Consider the following 16612-nt stretch of genomic DNA (forward strand, 5'->3'; position numbering starts at 1 on the left):
ACAAAGGTCTTCAGAATAACAGCAAGAACCTCGTTCAGAAATGGTTCTGCAGCACAAGCAAGGGACAGAATCCACGGCACAGTTTGTATGACATCGCAGTTGGCGGTTAATTTTAATTCGAGTCAGATTTTTGTAGCCTGCTCTCACATATATATTTATATATAAATGTAAACATACTTTTTTTTTTCTCCTTTGTTATGTTCTTTGGTGACATCTTTGTAATCAGGTGGTCCTGAGGGACATCCCACTACCATTATAATATTTTTATTTCTTTTCCCCTCAGTCCCACAGTCACACATTGCTGCTGGTTGAGCGTGTGCTCTTTGAGGGGGTTAATCTTAAGTCACCATACTCACATGCTTGGTCCATCATCACAATAAAAATATAGCTCAAGACTCTGGCTGGTGGACATACCACGACATACTTATTAAGGCAATAATGGTTAAACAACATACGAATATTTTGGATATATTACGGCGTTCACAAAAAGGTACATAATATAAGTTATCTACAAACGTCCAGCATACACACTTTCTGAAAATAAACATCTACTCTTACACTACAAAAACTTTGAGATAGCTGGTACATCTAGCTGGTACAAAGATTGCAAAATATGTGGAGCTGATCAGGTGGGAAAAGCTGGGGGGGGGTTGCACTCGAGTCATCTGGATGTTTATGTGTGAAAGAAAGATGTTGATGATGAAAGAAAGGATGGATGAAGAAAAACAAACCAGGCAGAATCATCACAAAACTAGACGATCAATTTTTTTTTCTTTTAACAGCTACAAAAAGTTCATGACAACACCACGACTACTTCACAGGACCTTCATTTATTGAACCACCGATACAGAATATATAGAGCACAACCTTTTTTTGTTAAGCCTAGAAATCTCTCAAAAGGCACAGCGTATCAGTTAGTTGGCCAAATGAATAAGGAGTCACATTTATGAAGCCAAATACCTTTCACTCAACGTCCATGTGCCAACAAAAATTCATGATGCAGTATCATTCTAGATGCTACTCTTAAACAAATATATTTTTCAGACAATATCATTCATTCAAGTCCAGCTCCCCTGCATAGTCATTGTGTTAAAGGTAATTAAAGTGATATTTGAGTTTAGAGGACAATGAATCTCTCCACAGCAATCAGGTCAGTGGTTAAGGCGGGATGGGAGGGAATCAAGAATATGCGTATATATAATTCAGGCTGGGCAGGAGCAGCCACTGAAAAGGCAGGGAAGGCACAGGGAACGAGGGGGGGACTGTGAAATGATAAAGTGAAGGTAAACATAAAGGCTGCAGCACAAACAGTACAGCAGAGAAAATTTGGCAAAAGGCCCTCCCACTTTCTCACCACAGACGACCAAACATGCAAACCAGAAGCTCACATGGTGCGACAGAACGAGATGACATGATTTGAAACTTAAAGCAAAGGCATGTGTCAAGCATTGTGCTAACCGTACAGGTGATTAGCTAAGGTGGTGTGCTGTCGGTCTCATTGAGCGTGTGCAGGCTTAAGTTTGTCCTGGGCTGTTTGACTGGCGGCTCCATCACCTCCTTCTCATCATCAACTGCGCTCAGAGAGCTGGACTGCAGCACCAAATCTCCAGTGTCCTCCTCACTATATTCATCGTCATCCTCCTCCTCTTCTTCTGAGACATGAAAGACAATAAGTAAATACCATGGTGCCATGCTGAGTGTTGGCCTGTTGCAGCAGCTACTGTGCACTTTTGTTTTGTTTTTTGTTTGAATCTCTAATGCATACATAATTCATTTGTCTTCTCTTTGTCTCACCATCTTTTTCTTTTCTCCCCCTAAACATGAGTTCTTCCTCCCCACCATCTCTATGTAATAGCGCCTCAAGCTGATTTTATTTTGATTAAAATTGGATCAAACCACCAAATTTAAAAATCTGTAGAAAAAACAAAACAAAAAAAACCCCTTTATATTACCCACAGTTTCTTATGGATGATCTTCAAACTTCACAACAATATACTAAACATTACATACTAAAGTATACCATTTTAGTATGTAAGGTCAAAGGTCAGGGTAACACAAATAAGGCAAAAGTTCAGCACTTTCGTTGCTTTAACTTAAAACATGATTTCATGACTTCACAATGATGCAAAATATACTTTGCTCCATTTCCATATTAACAATACTGATATCACCATAAATGACCTCTAAAAACCGCTGATGTCATCATATTGTAATAAAAACTTCTCCTCAGTGGGGACCTTGTTATTGTTTGCATTTAAAAAAAGAAAAAGGTGTGAACTCTAAATCTGTAACGCAAAGAGTTTCATAAAAGATGGACGAGTGTCTGAAAAGTGAAGTCAATGCAGAAGTGCATTAATTCAGCATTCTTTGTAATGGCCAGCAGGGGGCAACTGCTGTGGTTACAAAGTAGCAAAACGGCTAAGGCTGAGGCTGGTGCTTATGAGGAATCCTAATAAAAGAGTATTTAAGGAAAACCATCCTCATTTACCTTTTTCAATATCTTGAGAGGTCCGGCTCTTGACAGTACTGGCAAACTGTGTCCATGGCAAAGAAAGCACATTTATAAATGTTTGTGAAGGTTCTCATTTATAGACATATTTATAAACTTAATTCAAAAGTGGAATACAAGTATGAGTGTGTGTTCAGGTACATACTTCTGCCATGACTGCTATGGGAGTTTCTCCTCTAGCCTGAGCCACTCTGTGCTCGATTAGGTAGTACATGTACTCATCATACAGCAAGCGGATCAGATGAAAGGACCCAAAACTTGCAGCACTGCGCAGAGTCAAGTCCCGGATTACCATAGAACTGGTGAAGAAAAGAAAAGATTCAGAAAATGTTTCTTTAACATAAAACTGCATCTTTACAAAGCCCATTTTCCCCCATTTCCCCTCACCTGTAGAAAGACCAGTTGAGCAGGAAAACCTTTGCAGCCTTTGGCAGGGCCATAGGGTTGTGCTCATAGGGCTTTAGGACCTGGGACACAACACTATCTAGCCAGGTAGCCCACTGTTCCAGAGAGTTCTGCTGCTGCAGAGTCGCTTTAAAGTCTTGCTCCAGCCTCTGGATCAAACGGTCTTCACACTGACAAACCCAGGATGCCTGTTCCTGAGGGGGACGCAGGCAAGCACAGTGAGCAATCTGCTGTTTTATTTTAAAAAACACTGATGTACAGCAGCAGGTAAGCGCAGGAGACACAGACGGCAGTACTGGCAGACCTGTACGTTATTGAAATCAACCCGATTGAGGTCAGAGAGCATCTGGTTGATCTGAGCTGAGTTCTGGAGGACGGCCCGGGCAGCCTGAGCCAGGTGGTTCAGACTGGTGTAACGACGCAGCGTCTGGGAGAAAGAGCCAATGCACACCACCTGAAAGTAAAAGCGAGGAGAAATAAAGTACCATTGTCAAAAAGAGCCATAAAGAGGACAAGTCACATTTTTCCATCACAATATGGCAGCACTAAAAACCACCAAGTCAGAAAATACATCACAAATCCCACTTATCAGCTTACATTTGGTGATGTAAGGTGAGCTAAGTGCTAAGGGATGCACCCGTGTATTAAAGAAAAAGCTCTAAATTAAAACACGGATACAGAGCTCAGTGTAAAAAAAAAAAAAATACCTTTATGCGAACCATCTCCTCTGGGATGTTCATCATGGCACCTGTCAACCAGTTTTCCAGACTTTTGGCAAAGTTGCGGATGGCCTGAGTTAAGGCACCTGATGGCGGTGATGCAGAGGAAAGATGCAATTTACAGGGATATACAAAAACACAGGAACACTTCTCTCCATTTTAAATGAGCCGCAGTGTATAATTCTTACATACAGTATACATCACTAAAACAGCACTGAAACGTATTCAGGTGGGTTTCGCAGAAAATTAAAATGTTTCTACATGACATTATTAACTTACTTGGAATGGGTCTCAGTACATCAGGGATGAGGATCTCCACCAGAGTCTGGTACAGCAGGTTGTCGCACTCTCTCGTCCAGCGTAGCACTGGCTCAAACTTACACAGCACCACCAGGCACGATTTGGGCAGTCGCTTCTCAGACTCGTTGTGTCTGGGTGGGCATGTGAAACAGCTGATCAGCTTCAGTTTCAGCAGGGGATGCTTGGGTGCACACATTTGAGTGTGTTTGCAATACTTACAGGTTGAGCGATTCTGCATCATTGCTCTGGCTAAACCTCCAGAATGATTTCCACAAGGTCTCAACAAGAGTGAACTGAAGGTTGACCATCACATCCAGAATAGCCTGCGAGGATCACACTTAGCATCACAGAGGTGTTCATGGGACCTGTATGTATAACACTGCACAGCTGGATGCTTGTATTTATGTTAAAAATTTCAAGTAATAGGCTCAGCGAGTGAAACCCGATGCTAATTTACACAGGATAGAAAATTAGAAGAAACTGGGCTGGATAAACTTAGGGGTTGCATCAATGTCCAACATAAAATAAAGATTATTTTGAACTGTGTGAATCATCCAAAACTACTTTGTGAATGAGCACAACTTCACTTCAGTGTTTCTGTTTGCATTTCTTCGGAAGCTGATGTTACTGTGCTTTACAACAACTACAAGAACCTTGCTTTTTTCAATGACAAAATGAAATGGCAAGAGAAATAAGTAAATAATGGCAAGAGAAATAAGTACACACACATGGAAAGCATGTCTATTATATTCAGTCTCCATGTCATTTCTTTTGTCTAAGCTGCATACCTCACAGTGTTCTCTGTACAGAGTCTGAAAGGCCTTGAGGTGCTCTAAAAGGATCCCACCGGGCAGGGTTCGATCTTGAAGATCAATTTCCACAAAGTCTGGCAATTGCTTTGATGCCTCTGCACATGATAATGCACAGGAAACAGGAACCACGGAGAGTTGATTCAGTATCATTTGAAATAAAATCATATCCATCCATTTTTTAAACTGCTTATTCAATATACTAAAAAAGAAACAATGATGAACAATGTGCAGGTGTTCCTCACCTAGGAACTGCTGGTACTGTTGCACCTGGGCCGAAATGTCACAAAGTGTCGAGCCCTGCTGTTGACCTATCCCGCCTACTGTGCCGTTGGTGATCCCCTGTGACTTCTGAACTGGCTTTACCCTATTTGTCACATCATTCACACAGAAACAGAGCCAGAGTTAATGAATATATGAATATATGTGTGCATTGTTCTATTTTTACATATTTTTGTTTGAGTGGATCTTTTCACACAAGGTGTTCAGTTTTGACAAAATAACGTAAAACCCGACAGGAGGACCAGTTGTGGATAAGAACGAAATGTCATCCATGCATAGAATGAAATCATAAACCACAGGAGGAATATTTTTCAGCAATGATGTACTCTACTAGTATTTCATACTATATTTAGAAGCTCAGTACCTGTAATGGCTCAAGGACAAGTTTTAGAGTGCATGGGTGGCTACCTGTTTTTCTGTGAGAAAGGCTGCTGCCTCATCGCCATGTGCTGTTGTTCATCCATCAGTCTGAGCAGAGGTGACCCGGATTTGATCCTCAGACCATAGTAGTGGTACTTAGAGTTCCCTCTGAAACATACACAGGAAAAAGTTATGATAAACCCTTGAGAGACTGGTCTTGCACAGTTCGTGTATGTGTGTCTGTATGCGTGTTTTTCTGTACCTGGTTCCTAATCTCCGTGTACGCAGCCCCATGAAGACAGACCTGATGAGTTTTCCAAAAGATGCAGCATTAACAGGTTCTAGTTTCTGTTCCTGGCAGTGAAGCAGGTAGTGGTAGTAGAGGGTGCAGCGAGGTAAACTCACCCCCTCAGCCCCCTCGTAATTATCACAGAGCCACTGCACCTGGGGAAAAAGGACGTCACAGTATTTGAACCTTTGGGTGGTAGGCTGTCACGGATCATAGATGTGCTTCACTTTCAACTTTTCGACTCACGGTAGCAGGTGGGGCACGAGAGTTGGGGCTGGAGTAACTCTGTCCTCCTCCTCCTCCACCTGCTGTTGGAGTTCCTCCTGCTCCTAAGACATAACCTCCTTGAATAACGTAACCACCTCCACCTGCAGCAGCTGCTGTGCTGCTGGCTCCTGCTGTTGCCACAGAAACTGGCTGTGAAGTCACAGATCCAGTGATGTCTGACTCAGAGCTGGGCGTGGCCTCGTAAAAGGTGGAGGCGGACGTAGGAGGTGTCTGGGAATACAGGGGCGACTCGGAGAAGGGGTAATTGTTCGGTCGACTGGACAAGAAAAGACACAGACAATGAAATATATCAATGGCTCTGTGACGAGCAAAGTTTCAGAGTGTGTGTAACTGAACGTGTGAGCATAGAGCAAACAGACAGACAGATCAGGTGCTTTACTACTTACATGGTGGGTGTGGTGAAAGTTGCATCTCCTGCTCCATCCACATATTGGATCTGGCCAGAGTACACATGCTCTACCTGAAAAATTAGCAAAAAGGAGATTAACACAATTAAAGGGTTGCAAGAACTGAATGAAGTCCTCCTTTAGCATAGAATATATTGGACCATCCTCCTAAAGGAAAGGAGATGGCACCCCACATCTCACAATTTAAAGTGTCACACTAACAGACTGTGCTCAACATGACTAACAGTTGCATTTTCCACCTAATGACATAACTCAGCAACATGCAGATATGTTTTGAATGTCCCACTTTATTAAAATCTGCTCCTTATGATGGTGTTGCATGAACAACTGTGAAAAGCACTCTATAACTAAAGATAACTAATGTAATTAAAGTGTAATTGAAGTGAAGGGTGCAGTGAAACTTAGCGTGCATCAGTTATGCTCTCGATAATTATTCGTATTTTACTTATTAAAGCAGATAGTAAATATTGTAATGACGGAAAGACAAATCGACTCTTTAACCGGAACATAAAATATGTGTGGGCACAGTGTGAACAAGACTGCTAAACCTTTTGATTTCACATTTGTGACTGAAAAGCTATATTCTATTTTTTTTTTTTAATTCTAAGGAGTTACTATACAAGATGCACTTGTTATAGTACATTTCAACTCAATGAAATGCAAGCTTAATACATGCTATGCTGGTGTGACTACTAGGTAAAAAGCTGCAAAACTGTTCTCTTTCTACACATCCACTTGGCATGAAGTTATCTTTCTGGCAATTTCAAATTGGTTGCAAAAATATTCCTTAAAACATTTATACAAAAGCAATGTCTTAATCTTCATCAGGCATTATGAAGAAGACAAGCAGAGCACGCATTCGTTCACCAAGTACAATATTTGATTTGCTTTCATCGAGTCCTGAAAAGTAACTGTCTCTTTGACTGCCCACGAGGTTCTCCCGGTCTTCAGTAATATCATACTGTGCACTCAACATGTTGATTACACATTAATTAAACCCAATTTGTTAACTTAATTGTATGATAGCAGGCTATTAAGGATTACAACTAATGAAACAAAACTGGCAGCGGTGTGCTGTTGCAGATCAATGTACGTGGTGTGGCATGACTGACATGCTGATGAAGTGATGAGAGGAATTATCTTCCTTACCTCTGGGGTTATATGCACAGACTGTAGATTGTTGACGTGGCCTGTCTGATTCCTCTTGGCTGCCTGAGACACGGCTTGCAACACTGACCTCTGTTGATGTATAAAGCCAGAGCGTCAGATTGAAAGTTGAAAATTTCTTGTAGTGTTTCGTGAATGTCATTCCAGTAAGTCCTGATCAAAGAGCAGTCCCACAGTATGTGTGGTGTGCTCGTTGGTGTCCACATTGTCTCCAACATACAGGGGAATTCCCATCATAATGAATATATGTGTGCATCTTTACCTGTGGGGTGGTCTGCACTGATTGGACCACCTGAGTAGGTACACCAGGGGCGGGCGGGCTGGAGTCTGACAAACTGTCGCTGGAGGGCACAGAGTCATCTGTGGATGAAACACAAAAGGTAAAGGAGAAAGGTTTCATTTGACGATCAGGCACATTTAACTGAAAACCCATCCACCATCGCTTCAAGCGAAGCACTCACGACAGACTGGTTCCAAATCGTAATAACAGCCACCACAGAACATCTCGCAATCAAGTTTCTTTTTTTGCTCTACTGAGGAAAGATGGACAGTGAGGAGGAGGAGAAGTGTGTCTGTCCAATTCTCATTTCATCCTTATATCTTGTATGCAGAAGGGACAGCCTTGGACAGCTAATCTCCCCAGATGGAGAGAGAAATCCCTCCATCTTGTAAACATGGAGATCAGATGAGAGGGGAAAAAAGAGAGATACGTGTGGGTTGACAACAGCGGGAGAAAATAGAGAACGGAGGTTGGGTGGAGGAGAGGGCAATATTCACTTGTTTTTATTTTTCGGGTGAGAAAACGTTTTACTTTAACCACCTGTACTGTTACTCCTGTTGTGATGCTCTTACTCCAACCAAGGTTGAACACTGTGGAAATAGACTACCAGTAACTACACTTTGGTCAAGTCATAGCTGACTAATGCCCAATGTACCACTCAGTTGAATTTTACATTATTATAGCTAAACGCTCTGGCCTAGGTGCTTGAAAATGATAACTCTGATCACAATTTCACCTCCCATTTTACAAGAAAACGTTTTTTATTCAGGCAACAACATCAGTCTGACAGCTAACTAGTCACCTGTGTTTGGTGCAACAGTATAAATCCAGTCTGTCTGTGGTTTGGTGGATACATTTATACAAGATTTGTCAATCCTGTGTAAAAAGGATGGCTTGCGTTGTTTAACCTGGTTTAGGGCTTGTTTGTAACCCCAGCCCAAACACACCACTTTAGAATTCTATTGTTTTCATCAATTGGTATAATTAGTACAGTTGATAAGTCAGTTATTTGTTAGAGAACTTTGCTTTTATTTTTTCAATCACCTACCAATAATCCAAGCCTATACAACCTGAAGGTTACAATATTTTTTTCTCGTTTTACAGCTATATTGTTAACTATTGAATAATGAAAATGTAAATGTTATGTTCTAGACCGGACTGAAGCAACATTTAAGAAACACCGTCTAAACCTTACAGTGCAAAACAACATCTAGTCATATATTATGACTCATAATTATTTGGACAATGCCAAAAGTTTTGTAAATTTGCCTCTGTACACCACCCCCAATGGATATGAAATCAAAAAATCAAGCTATGACTGAGGTGCAGATTTTCAGTTGATTTTTTTTTTTTTAAAGTACTGTATTAACCGTACAGCCATGACTGTATAAATCATTTTCAACACCTAAAAAAGAAAAGTAATTGGACAACTTGGAAGCAATTTAATGGAAAGGTGAAGACAGTTCCTTGTTATTGCATGACAAATTCATTAACTGTGCTGATACTGCTTAGGCAACTGTTTACTGGAACATTCAACATGAGGTCTACTTGTCAATCTAAGCATGGGAAGCCATCCTTAACCTGAAAAACCACAATAAACCTATCAATAAACCTATCTGAGAGACAGCAAAAACGTTAGGAGTCATCAAATTAACAATCTGGTGCTTTCTTAGAAAGGAGGGCTGATTTTGCCAGGTCAGCAGCAACAAAAGACCTGAAAGACCACTACAGTGGATGATCACAGAATTCATTCCTTGGTTCCAGCTTCAAAATATCTAACTCAAGAGCACTCTCAAAGAGTAAACGTCTACATTTAAGAGAGCTTACAACAAAGTGCACACCACAAAATACATTCAAGAACAAGACGTCCACATTAAACTTTGACAGAAAGCAAGCGCCTACACAGTTCTTTGGACAGATGAGACCAAGATTAATGTGTGCCAGAATGATGTGAAGAAAAAAGTCTGGAGGAATGGAGAAATAGCTCATGTTCGGCAGCTTACGACATTATATGTTAAATATGGTGAAGATAATGTTATGGAATGGGGATCTATATCAAACAGTGGAACCCAGTCATTAGTGTTTAGTGATGACGTGACTGCTGAGAAAAGTATCAGGATAAATAACGATGCATACGGGGCTATAGTCTCTGCTCAGATTCAGCCAAATGTTGCAAAACTAATCAGACGGGGTTTCGCAGTGCAAATGACCATAGTGCTGTGGATTATGACCCAAAGCATACTGCAAAAGCAGTATGAATTTCTCAAGGAAAAGAAATGGGTTATTCTTCAATGATCAAGTCACCTGACCTCGACCCAAACAGAGCAACCTTTCTGTTATTAAATAATGAATGCAGGGAGATCCACGAACAGCTGAAGGCAGCTGCAGTTCCAGACTTCAGGCGGCCATTGGCAGGATAGGATCTCATCCAAGTATTAGAAAACACTCCTTATTTTTAAAACTGTCTTAGTTTGTCCAATTACTTTTACGCCTCTGAAGATGTGGGGCTGTGTGAAAAAATGGCTATAATTCTCAAAGAGTTAATACGATTTTTGTTTTGTTTTTTTGTTAAATTACAAAAAATGTGTCAGTCACTAAATACTTATGCCCCTAACTGCACTATATTTCCAACAAGCTATCAAAAAGCTATCAAAAAATTGAAATACAGAAAACAAACATGCACAAAGTCTGTTCTTTTTACTGTAGTCCATGTTCTAGATACTGTTACATTGTGTACTTTGTATTCCTACTTTATGAGGCAGAGACAAGCCCCAGGCAACAGGCCTGTGAGGCTCTCACTCTGGGTGAGAGGGCACAGCGTCACTCGATACTGGCAGGAAAAAAGATCTACAAATAGAAGGCCCTAAAATAAACATACAGATGGGCACTGACACTGGGGTCTCTTTTCATTTCCTCTAGTTAGCATAACTTTTTAAAATACTGATTAGGTTTTTTTGACTAAGCTTTTGTATTTATTTAATAGAATACATTTTAAAATAAGCCATGGCTGATTGAACTTTTCCTAGATAAGAAGTACTAAGCTCAAAAGTGTTATTAATCCATCTTACGTCAACTACCTTCATTTCTACGGTAATGTCTAATTTTGTACATTTGCTACTATGATTTGCAACTTTTGTGGCATCCCAACCCAAAAATTTCTGGTTTTGTTTTTTTTCTTTTCTCCAAAAGAAATTCAACAACTGCTAGGCAGAAATTTAAAGACATGTTGATGTAGAATAAATATTCTTAAAATCCCCATACGAAGATCTATGTATAACAGTAAAAGCAGCAGAAAAGAGGTTCAGTGAAGTTTCATTCATTGGCTACCCATAGTCCCTAGTTTCCGACTATTAAGGCAAACAATCCAGTGCACATAGATTGTCATCATAACGCATCACCATCACACCGCACAGGTTCATTCTACATCAGTGGGTTTTCTTTCTTTTTGGTGGGACTTTCCACCAACAGACTGCCTGTGCTGAGATAGGTTTACCTTGGTGCCTTTTTGAGAACCATCCCACATTTGGACATTTTTGAAGACTGAATGTTACTTAGTGTCACTGGCGAAAGCTTCCATTGCCGACACAATCTGTAGACTGCATCTGTGAATCATCAGTAAAGTTCTTATGGTAGTCCCTCCAGTAGCCAGTGGATTCAACTTTTGGGAACAGGAATTATGTAATGTCTTGCCAGTACTAGCTTTTTGGCACTAACACCTTTTTATTTTATTTTTTTTCCCCACAGGGGAAATGTGTGGAACCGGTTCTACAGTAGGCACCAGTGCTGCTTCGTTGGAAAAAAGGTATTAGATATCGGTCTGACTTCTTCTTTCTTAAAGAGATAGCAAGAGATGACAGAAATCTTCTGTAATAAGACTGATGGGTGATCAGGAAACATCAATGCAAAATTATTATTTATTATTATTAATAGAATAATTATTATTACTTCTGATATTATGCTCTAGGTATTCTAATTGAGATTGAAATCTCATTTTCTGTGTAAAAACATAATGCTTGGATATCCAAGCATTATGTTTTTAGTGTTTGTACAACACACATGCACTGACATCCCTTCATAGAAGTTCTGTTATTCAAATACCCACGAGCAAGCCAAAGTTTGCCACATATCTGGGCGGTTCTAGCCCGGGAGGTTAGTGGTTTGATCCCCGGCTCCTCAACTTCACATATCAAAGTGTCCTTGGCCAAGATAGTAAAATCCCAAAGATGCATCCATTAGTAGTCTGTGAGTGTGTGTTAGGTAAAGAGCTCAAAGTGCATAGAATATAGTGCTGTATGAATGCGTGTGAATGACTCAATCTGGCTTAAAGTGTAACGAGTCTTTGAGGAGACAGTGGGACTAGGAAAGCACTGCATAAATACCAGATCACGAGCATGAGGTTTGCGAATGTAATGAGCTTAAAACATTGATTTGAAATGCAAAAAAAGGTGAACAAGGCCTTGTGTTTTACATGCCTCACCCAGCTATTCATTTCTGTGGAGGAAATTCCCTCTTTCTTTCAAGTACAACAACACAGTTCATTCACAGAGTGACAAAGCGATGAGTCTTCCTCCACAAACAGCATCTGGGAGAGCGCATTTAAAGACAAGCAAAGAGTCACTGTAGTTGTAAAAAAAACATTAAGTGTGTGATACAAAATCTAGTGATTCTCAGTGTTTTTTCAAGGAGTAGTTTTTTTCTGTTAATAAAATGTGTTTTGAGGGTCTAATTGTCTTGTCGAAATCAAAAAGCTTGAATCCAAGCCAGTATTCATCTGAAACATTAGGGACAGATTTATGGGATAAATACCTCTCCTCTGATCATACAGCCTAGTGCTCAATCTAGAATTGGCTCCACACATTTCTACAAAACAAAAAAACAGCTGCACCCAGAGTCTGAAGTAGAGATGCCAGTAGGTACAAGAGGGGCTGCTGCAAGAAATTTATCACCCATTTGCTTCCACATAAGCATATTAATCCAGTTTCTGGTAGACAAACTATGTAACACAGCTGTCTAGAGACTTTATCCAACAGACACGTGGCGAAAAAAAAAATTCTACTAGTTTAATCTAAATAACACTCAACCCTGCATGCTGCGCTAATCATTGCCAGAGAGGGATGGAACACTGCTGTCAGCCTTCAACAAAGTTTACAAGAAATCTGTGAAATTTATACATTTCACAACTATATAGTAAACAGTGTCTGCACACAGACAGTTTTCATTTTCTTTTCATTTCTTCACTTCTTAATTCAGCAGTGGTTTGACTGTGTAAAACTAACTGCCGGTGGATGGAAGTAGAGCAACAGATCACTTTCCTTTGCATTTAAACAATTTTATCTTCATTTTCAACAAGACTTTTGTTGGCATTTTAACATAAAGATACTGACTGTGAGAAAAAAATACTCATTAGTGAAGCTTCATTCCAGCCAGTTATCCAAACATTGGCAGCTGACCAGTCAACATGCCTGGGCTACGAGTTCATTGGTAATGTTGAATCCTGGTGTGTGTATGTGTATGTGTGTATCAGTCACTCCTAAGGTAGTCTCTCACCTGGAATTGTTACTATGATGTACTGAGGTGAGCTGCTTTGACCATTACTCTCCTGGACTGGAGAAGGCTGAAGATTAGGGTTCACGTAGTGCTGTGTGGGAGTAGTCAGAACCACAGCCTTCTGGCTCTGGGCTTGGGTGGGCGGAGCCTGAGAACAAAGTGCATCCTGTCCAGTTTTAGAAGCAGCAGTTGACTGGTTAGCTGACGAAATGGTTCCAGAGGCTGGTGGGATCTCGGACAGGAAGTGTGCAGTCTTTGCGGATGAGGGTGTGGTGGAAGCAGGTGTTGCTATGGTTACTGTGTTGGCCTGCTGAGGCTGAAGGTCTTCGGAGTATCCAGAAGTTGCCATGGCAACCAATGCTTTGAGGCACTGGTTTTATGGATACAGAAAAAATAACAGTCATTAATGAAGGTGCTATGAACATACACAGAAATACACTTTGTTGTCCTATTATCTCACCGTGCTTTGACCACTCAGAGTGAGTGAGCGCTTGTGTGTGTGTGTGTGTGTATGTGTGTGTTTGTCCTTGTGTGCCTGTAACATAAACCTTATGAGGAAGTAGGGCTTTTGTCTGAGACTAAGCAGTAGTCTAAAGCCTTTCCTGTTTTGTCAAAACGGAAAGAACCAGTATAATCTTACAGCATAACAGATAACGCAATTAATCAAATTTTCAAAATGTTTCTGACTGACCATGGCCATGACATTTCATCTCAAATAAAACAATCAAAACCGCTGAGCAAAAAAGCAATTAAATTTACGGATTGTGGATAGTCCCGTGATTGCATAACCTGAAGAAAAAAAATACTAGAGGCCATCCTACTGCGCGAGAAGCCAATCCTGCGTGAACCAACATGCCACACAACACAAGCATGAGGCACACCGACCTCACGACAGTCACTTCCACTGGATTCAATGTCAGCGCAAGAAACTTTTTCAAAGTCACTAAATGATTATGAAACATAGTGCAATCATCTTGTGTGCGTTTAAAACTCATTAAAAACCCAGTGGTGCGTGTGTAGTTTGGTGTGCGTTTCGGTATTTAATCTCTTTAGTCAGCTTTTGTTTGAAATGTGAGTTGAGAAAGTGATAGCTCCCCCCTCTCCAGCTAGGAGATCGCTCACGTTGAGTTATGACGTTAACGCAAGCTACCCAACTGCTAGCTAGTCACGTCGGTAGCGAATAAATCTACGACCACGTTACAAATCTCGCCTCGTGAGTTTCTCGGTAATCGAAACTGTGACAAACAACCTGAACATTATGACAAAATAGCAGAAAAAAGTACGACAGGCGCCACAACACACCCGCCATCTTGTGCTCTTATCAAAGATCTGACATCGCCATAACAACGGTCTACGTTTGGAAGGAAGCTAGCAACCACTTTCATCACCTAAACGCTCGAGCGATTTTGCGCGAGTGTTCGCGACTGCACAAACACACGCACACACACAGTTCACCTAAAATTAAATGGAAATTCAGAGATAGTTTACTTTTCACCTGTTTGTTCCGGTTTTGTCCTTTTTAGGCGTTAAAGTTTTTTCCTCTTAGATTTAGGTTGTTGTTGTTGACTCCCGTTGCTTAGTTCTTGTCGCCAGGACTACCGTGACTATGGCGCCGAGCCTTCACCGGGGCAACTGTTGCTACCCTCTTGTCGTTACCCCTCCCTCTGCTAAATGTTGGTTGGCTCTGTAAGGAGGTGGTCGAAGCATCGGTTGGAAAACTCGACCGTTGATTGGCTGGTTACACCTGTCTATCACGTTCGCTAGATTCTAACGTCAAATGAACGCTTGTAATGTTACTTTTTTTGATTGCCCAAAATGTCACACAGATTGGAAATGATGGGATGTAAATTCATTCTTATTCACAGAAAGCGGTGGTTATCTCTGTCCCCGTGTGTCTCTCTTATAAATAATTAGTATTCAATGATGATAATGGGACGTTCACAACTGATTAGTCACTGTGGGGTCCACTGAAATGTCTCTTTAGTGTGTGTGTGTGTGTGTGTGTGTGTGTGTGTGTGTGTGTGTGTGTGTGTGTGTGTGTGTGTGTGTCAGCAGTGAACAGCACCCTTCCTTGGGGTGCAAAGATAGTGATCTTAGTCCCATGGTAGGCAGAGTTAATGGTGATACTGTGCTGGTGTCAGACAGCCCAATCAAAATGATGTGAGGGACAGAAAGGCCACTTAAAGGTCACAGGTGATGAGATTCCCAGTGGCACTGTTGACATCACCTCTGGTATCGTTCAGCATTTTAATCACAACTTTTCTTTTCCTCTGAGTGCATTGTTGCCCGTAAAGGTCTCCAGCCTTATCTCGAGGTATGACGAACACTGGAGGTGAGTTCAGGTCCTCCTCGCTGATGCTAGGCCCTATAAAAGGTGGAAAGAACATCCAAAAAGAAACACAAACCACAGAGACACTTAAACATACCTTCGAGATACCTTCAGTATTTGTTCAGCATCATGTGGAAGGCAGCGCTCTTGACCCTGGGCTTGTTGGTGGCTCTGGTAGACAGGGTGCGCCCCAATGACGGTCATCCCTCTTTTTATGGGGTGAAACTGTGTGGAAGAGAGTTCATACGAGCTGTCATCTTTACCTGTGGTGGTTCTCGCTGGAGGAGAAGCGCAGAAGACTCGGGTAAGACGGTGTGATTTTGTGTGCTGATTTTCTATAATGTGCTTTGTTTTCAAAGAATTAAACTGCAATATTGACAGATTTACTTTTTATTCTTTTTGTCAGCATTTATTGGAGAGAAGACCTATGATCCATGGAAGGCAAATCCCATCCCTCAACTTATGAGCGAGCAAGATCCTGCAGAATCCGAACCATGGAAAAATCCAGCCTCTGTAGCAGCAGGACTCAGCCGCTCAGCTCGCTCACCGATAACAGAAGAGGTCCTGGAGGCTCTACGGAGCGCAGACAGGAAAGGACGGGACCTAGTGGTTGGACTGTCCAATGCTTGCTGCAAGTGGGGCTGCAGCAAGAGTGAAATCAGCTCTCTCTGCTGAACTTAAATTTTTCTAAATATACACCCTGTTCTGTTCAAAATGAAGAACTTTACTCCCATACGCAATTTCTTAAATGTCCACTTTCGTTCAACTACCTGTCCATAATGTGAATGTCTTCTTGATATTTGTTTGCTCTGGTTGATGTGGTTGTTTAATAAAGCTTTGCTTAGTTGATTATGAAATGTTTTGCTTCGTTAAAAAGAAGAAAGTTATAATAAAGATACTTCATGCTGTTAGAGCACTTCC

The 16612-nt window shown here is 41.1% G+C and overlaps 2 protein-coding genes across 4 annotated transcripts; one reads left to right on the plus strand and one right to left on the minus strand.

The window, feature by feature from the left end:
* Positions 1 to 811: 811 nt before the first annotated feature.
* On the minus strand, positions 812 to 15927 carry rfx1b (regulatory factor X, 1b (influences HLA class II expression)). 3 transcript variants are annotated; one of them, XM_026170184.2, is made up of 18 exons: positions 15789 to 15927; positions 13363 to 13732; positions 7798 to 7895; positions 7518 to 7607; positions 6348 to 6421; positions 5920 to 6217; positions 5647 to 5828; positions 5433 to 5552; positions 4988 to 5109; positions 4722 to 4840; positions 4153 to 4256; positions 3913 to 4064; positions 3622 to 3719; positions 3219 to 3368; positions 2897 to 3108; positions 2655 to 2808; positions 2489 to 2534; positions 812 to 1652 (listed from the first exon to the last, which is right to left on the minus strand). In XM_026170184.2, the coding sequence occupies exons 2-18, from the start codon at positions 13709 to 13711 to the stop codon at positions 1474 to 1476; spliced, it is 2547 nt and encodes an 848-aa protein (XP_026025969.2). In that variant the 5' UTR covers positions 13712 to 13732; positions 15789 to 15927; the 3' UTR covers positions 812 to 1473. The 3 variants fall into 3 exon arrangements, with proteins under 3 accessions (XP_026025969.2, XP_026025972.2, XP_026025967.2); XM_026170187.2 differs by lacking the exon at positions 15789 to 15927 and adding an exon at positions 14858 to 15006 and having other exon boundaries at positions 812 to 1649; XM_026170182.2 differs by lacking the exon at positions 15789 to 15927 and adding an exon at positions 14858 to 15006.
* Positions 15674 to 16541, plus strand: rln3b (relaxin 3b). Its single transcript, XM_026170192.2, has 2 exons — positions 15674 to 15995; positions 16098 to 16541. Exons 1-2 carry the CDS (start codon positions 15821 to 15823, stop codon positions 16364 to 16366), a joined length of 444 nt encoding a protein of 147 aa, XP_026025977.2. The 5' UTR covers positions 15674 to 15820; the 3' UTR covers positions 16367 to 16541.
* The last annotated feature ends 71 nt before the right edge of the window (positions 16542 to 16612 follow it).

The sequence above is a fragment of the Astatotilapia calliptera genome, chromosome 6 (genome assembly GCF_964374335.1).
Source record: "Astatotilapia calliptera chromosome 6, fAstCal68.1, whole genome shotgun sequence".
NCBI lineage: Eukaryota > Metazoa > Chordata > Actinopteri > Cichliformes > Cichlidae > Astatotilapia > Astatotilapia calliptera.

What these genes read in the sequence shown, in the direction of transcription:
- rfx1b (XM_026170184.2), bottom strand. Translation starts at nt 13,711, where the DNA reads ATGGCAACTTCTGGATACTCCGAAGACCTTCAGCCTCAGCAGGCCAAC. An exon ending in TGTACTGAGACCCATTCCAA is followed by an intron (nt 3,720 to 3,912) that starts GTAAGTTAATAA and finishes CACCGCCATCAG; the next exon opens with GTGCCTTAACTCAGGCCATC. An exon ending in AGGAGATGGTTCGCATAAAG is followed by an intron (nt 3,369 to 3,621) that starts GTATTTTTTTTT and finishes TTTTACTTTCAG; the next exon opens with GTGGTGTGCATTGGCTCTTT.
- rln3b (XM_026170192.2), top strand. Translation starts at nt 15,821, where the DNA reads ATGTGGAAGGCAGCGCTCTTGACCCTGGGCTTGTTGGTGGCTCTGGTA. An exon ending in GAGAAGCGCAGAAGACTCGG is followed by an intron (nt 15,996 to 16,097) that starts GTAAGACGGTGT and finishes TCTTTTTGTCAG; the next exon opens with CATTTATTGGAGAGAAGACC.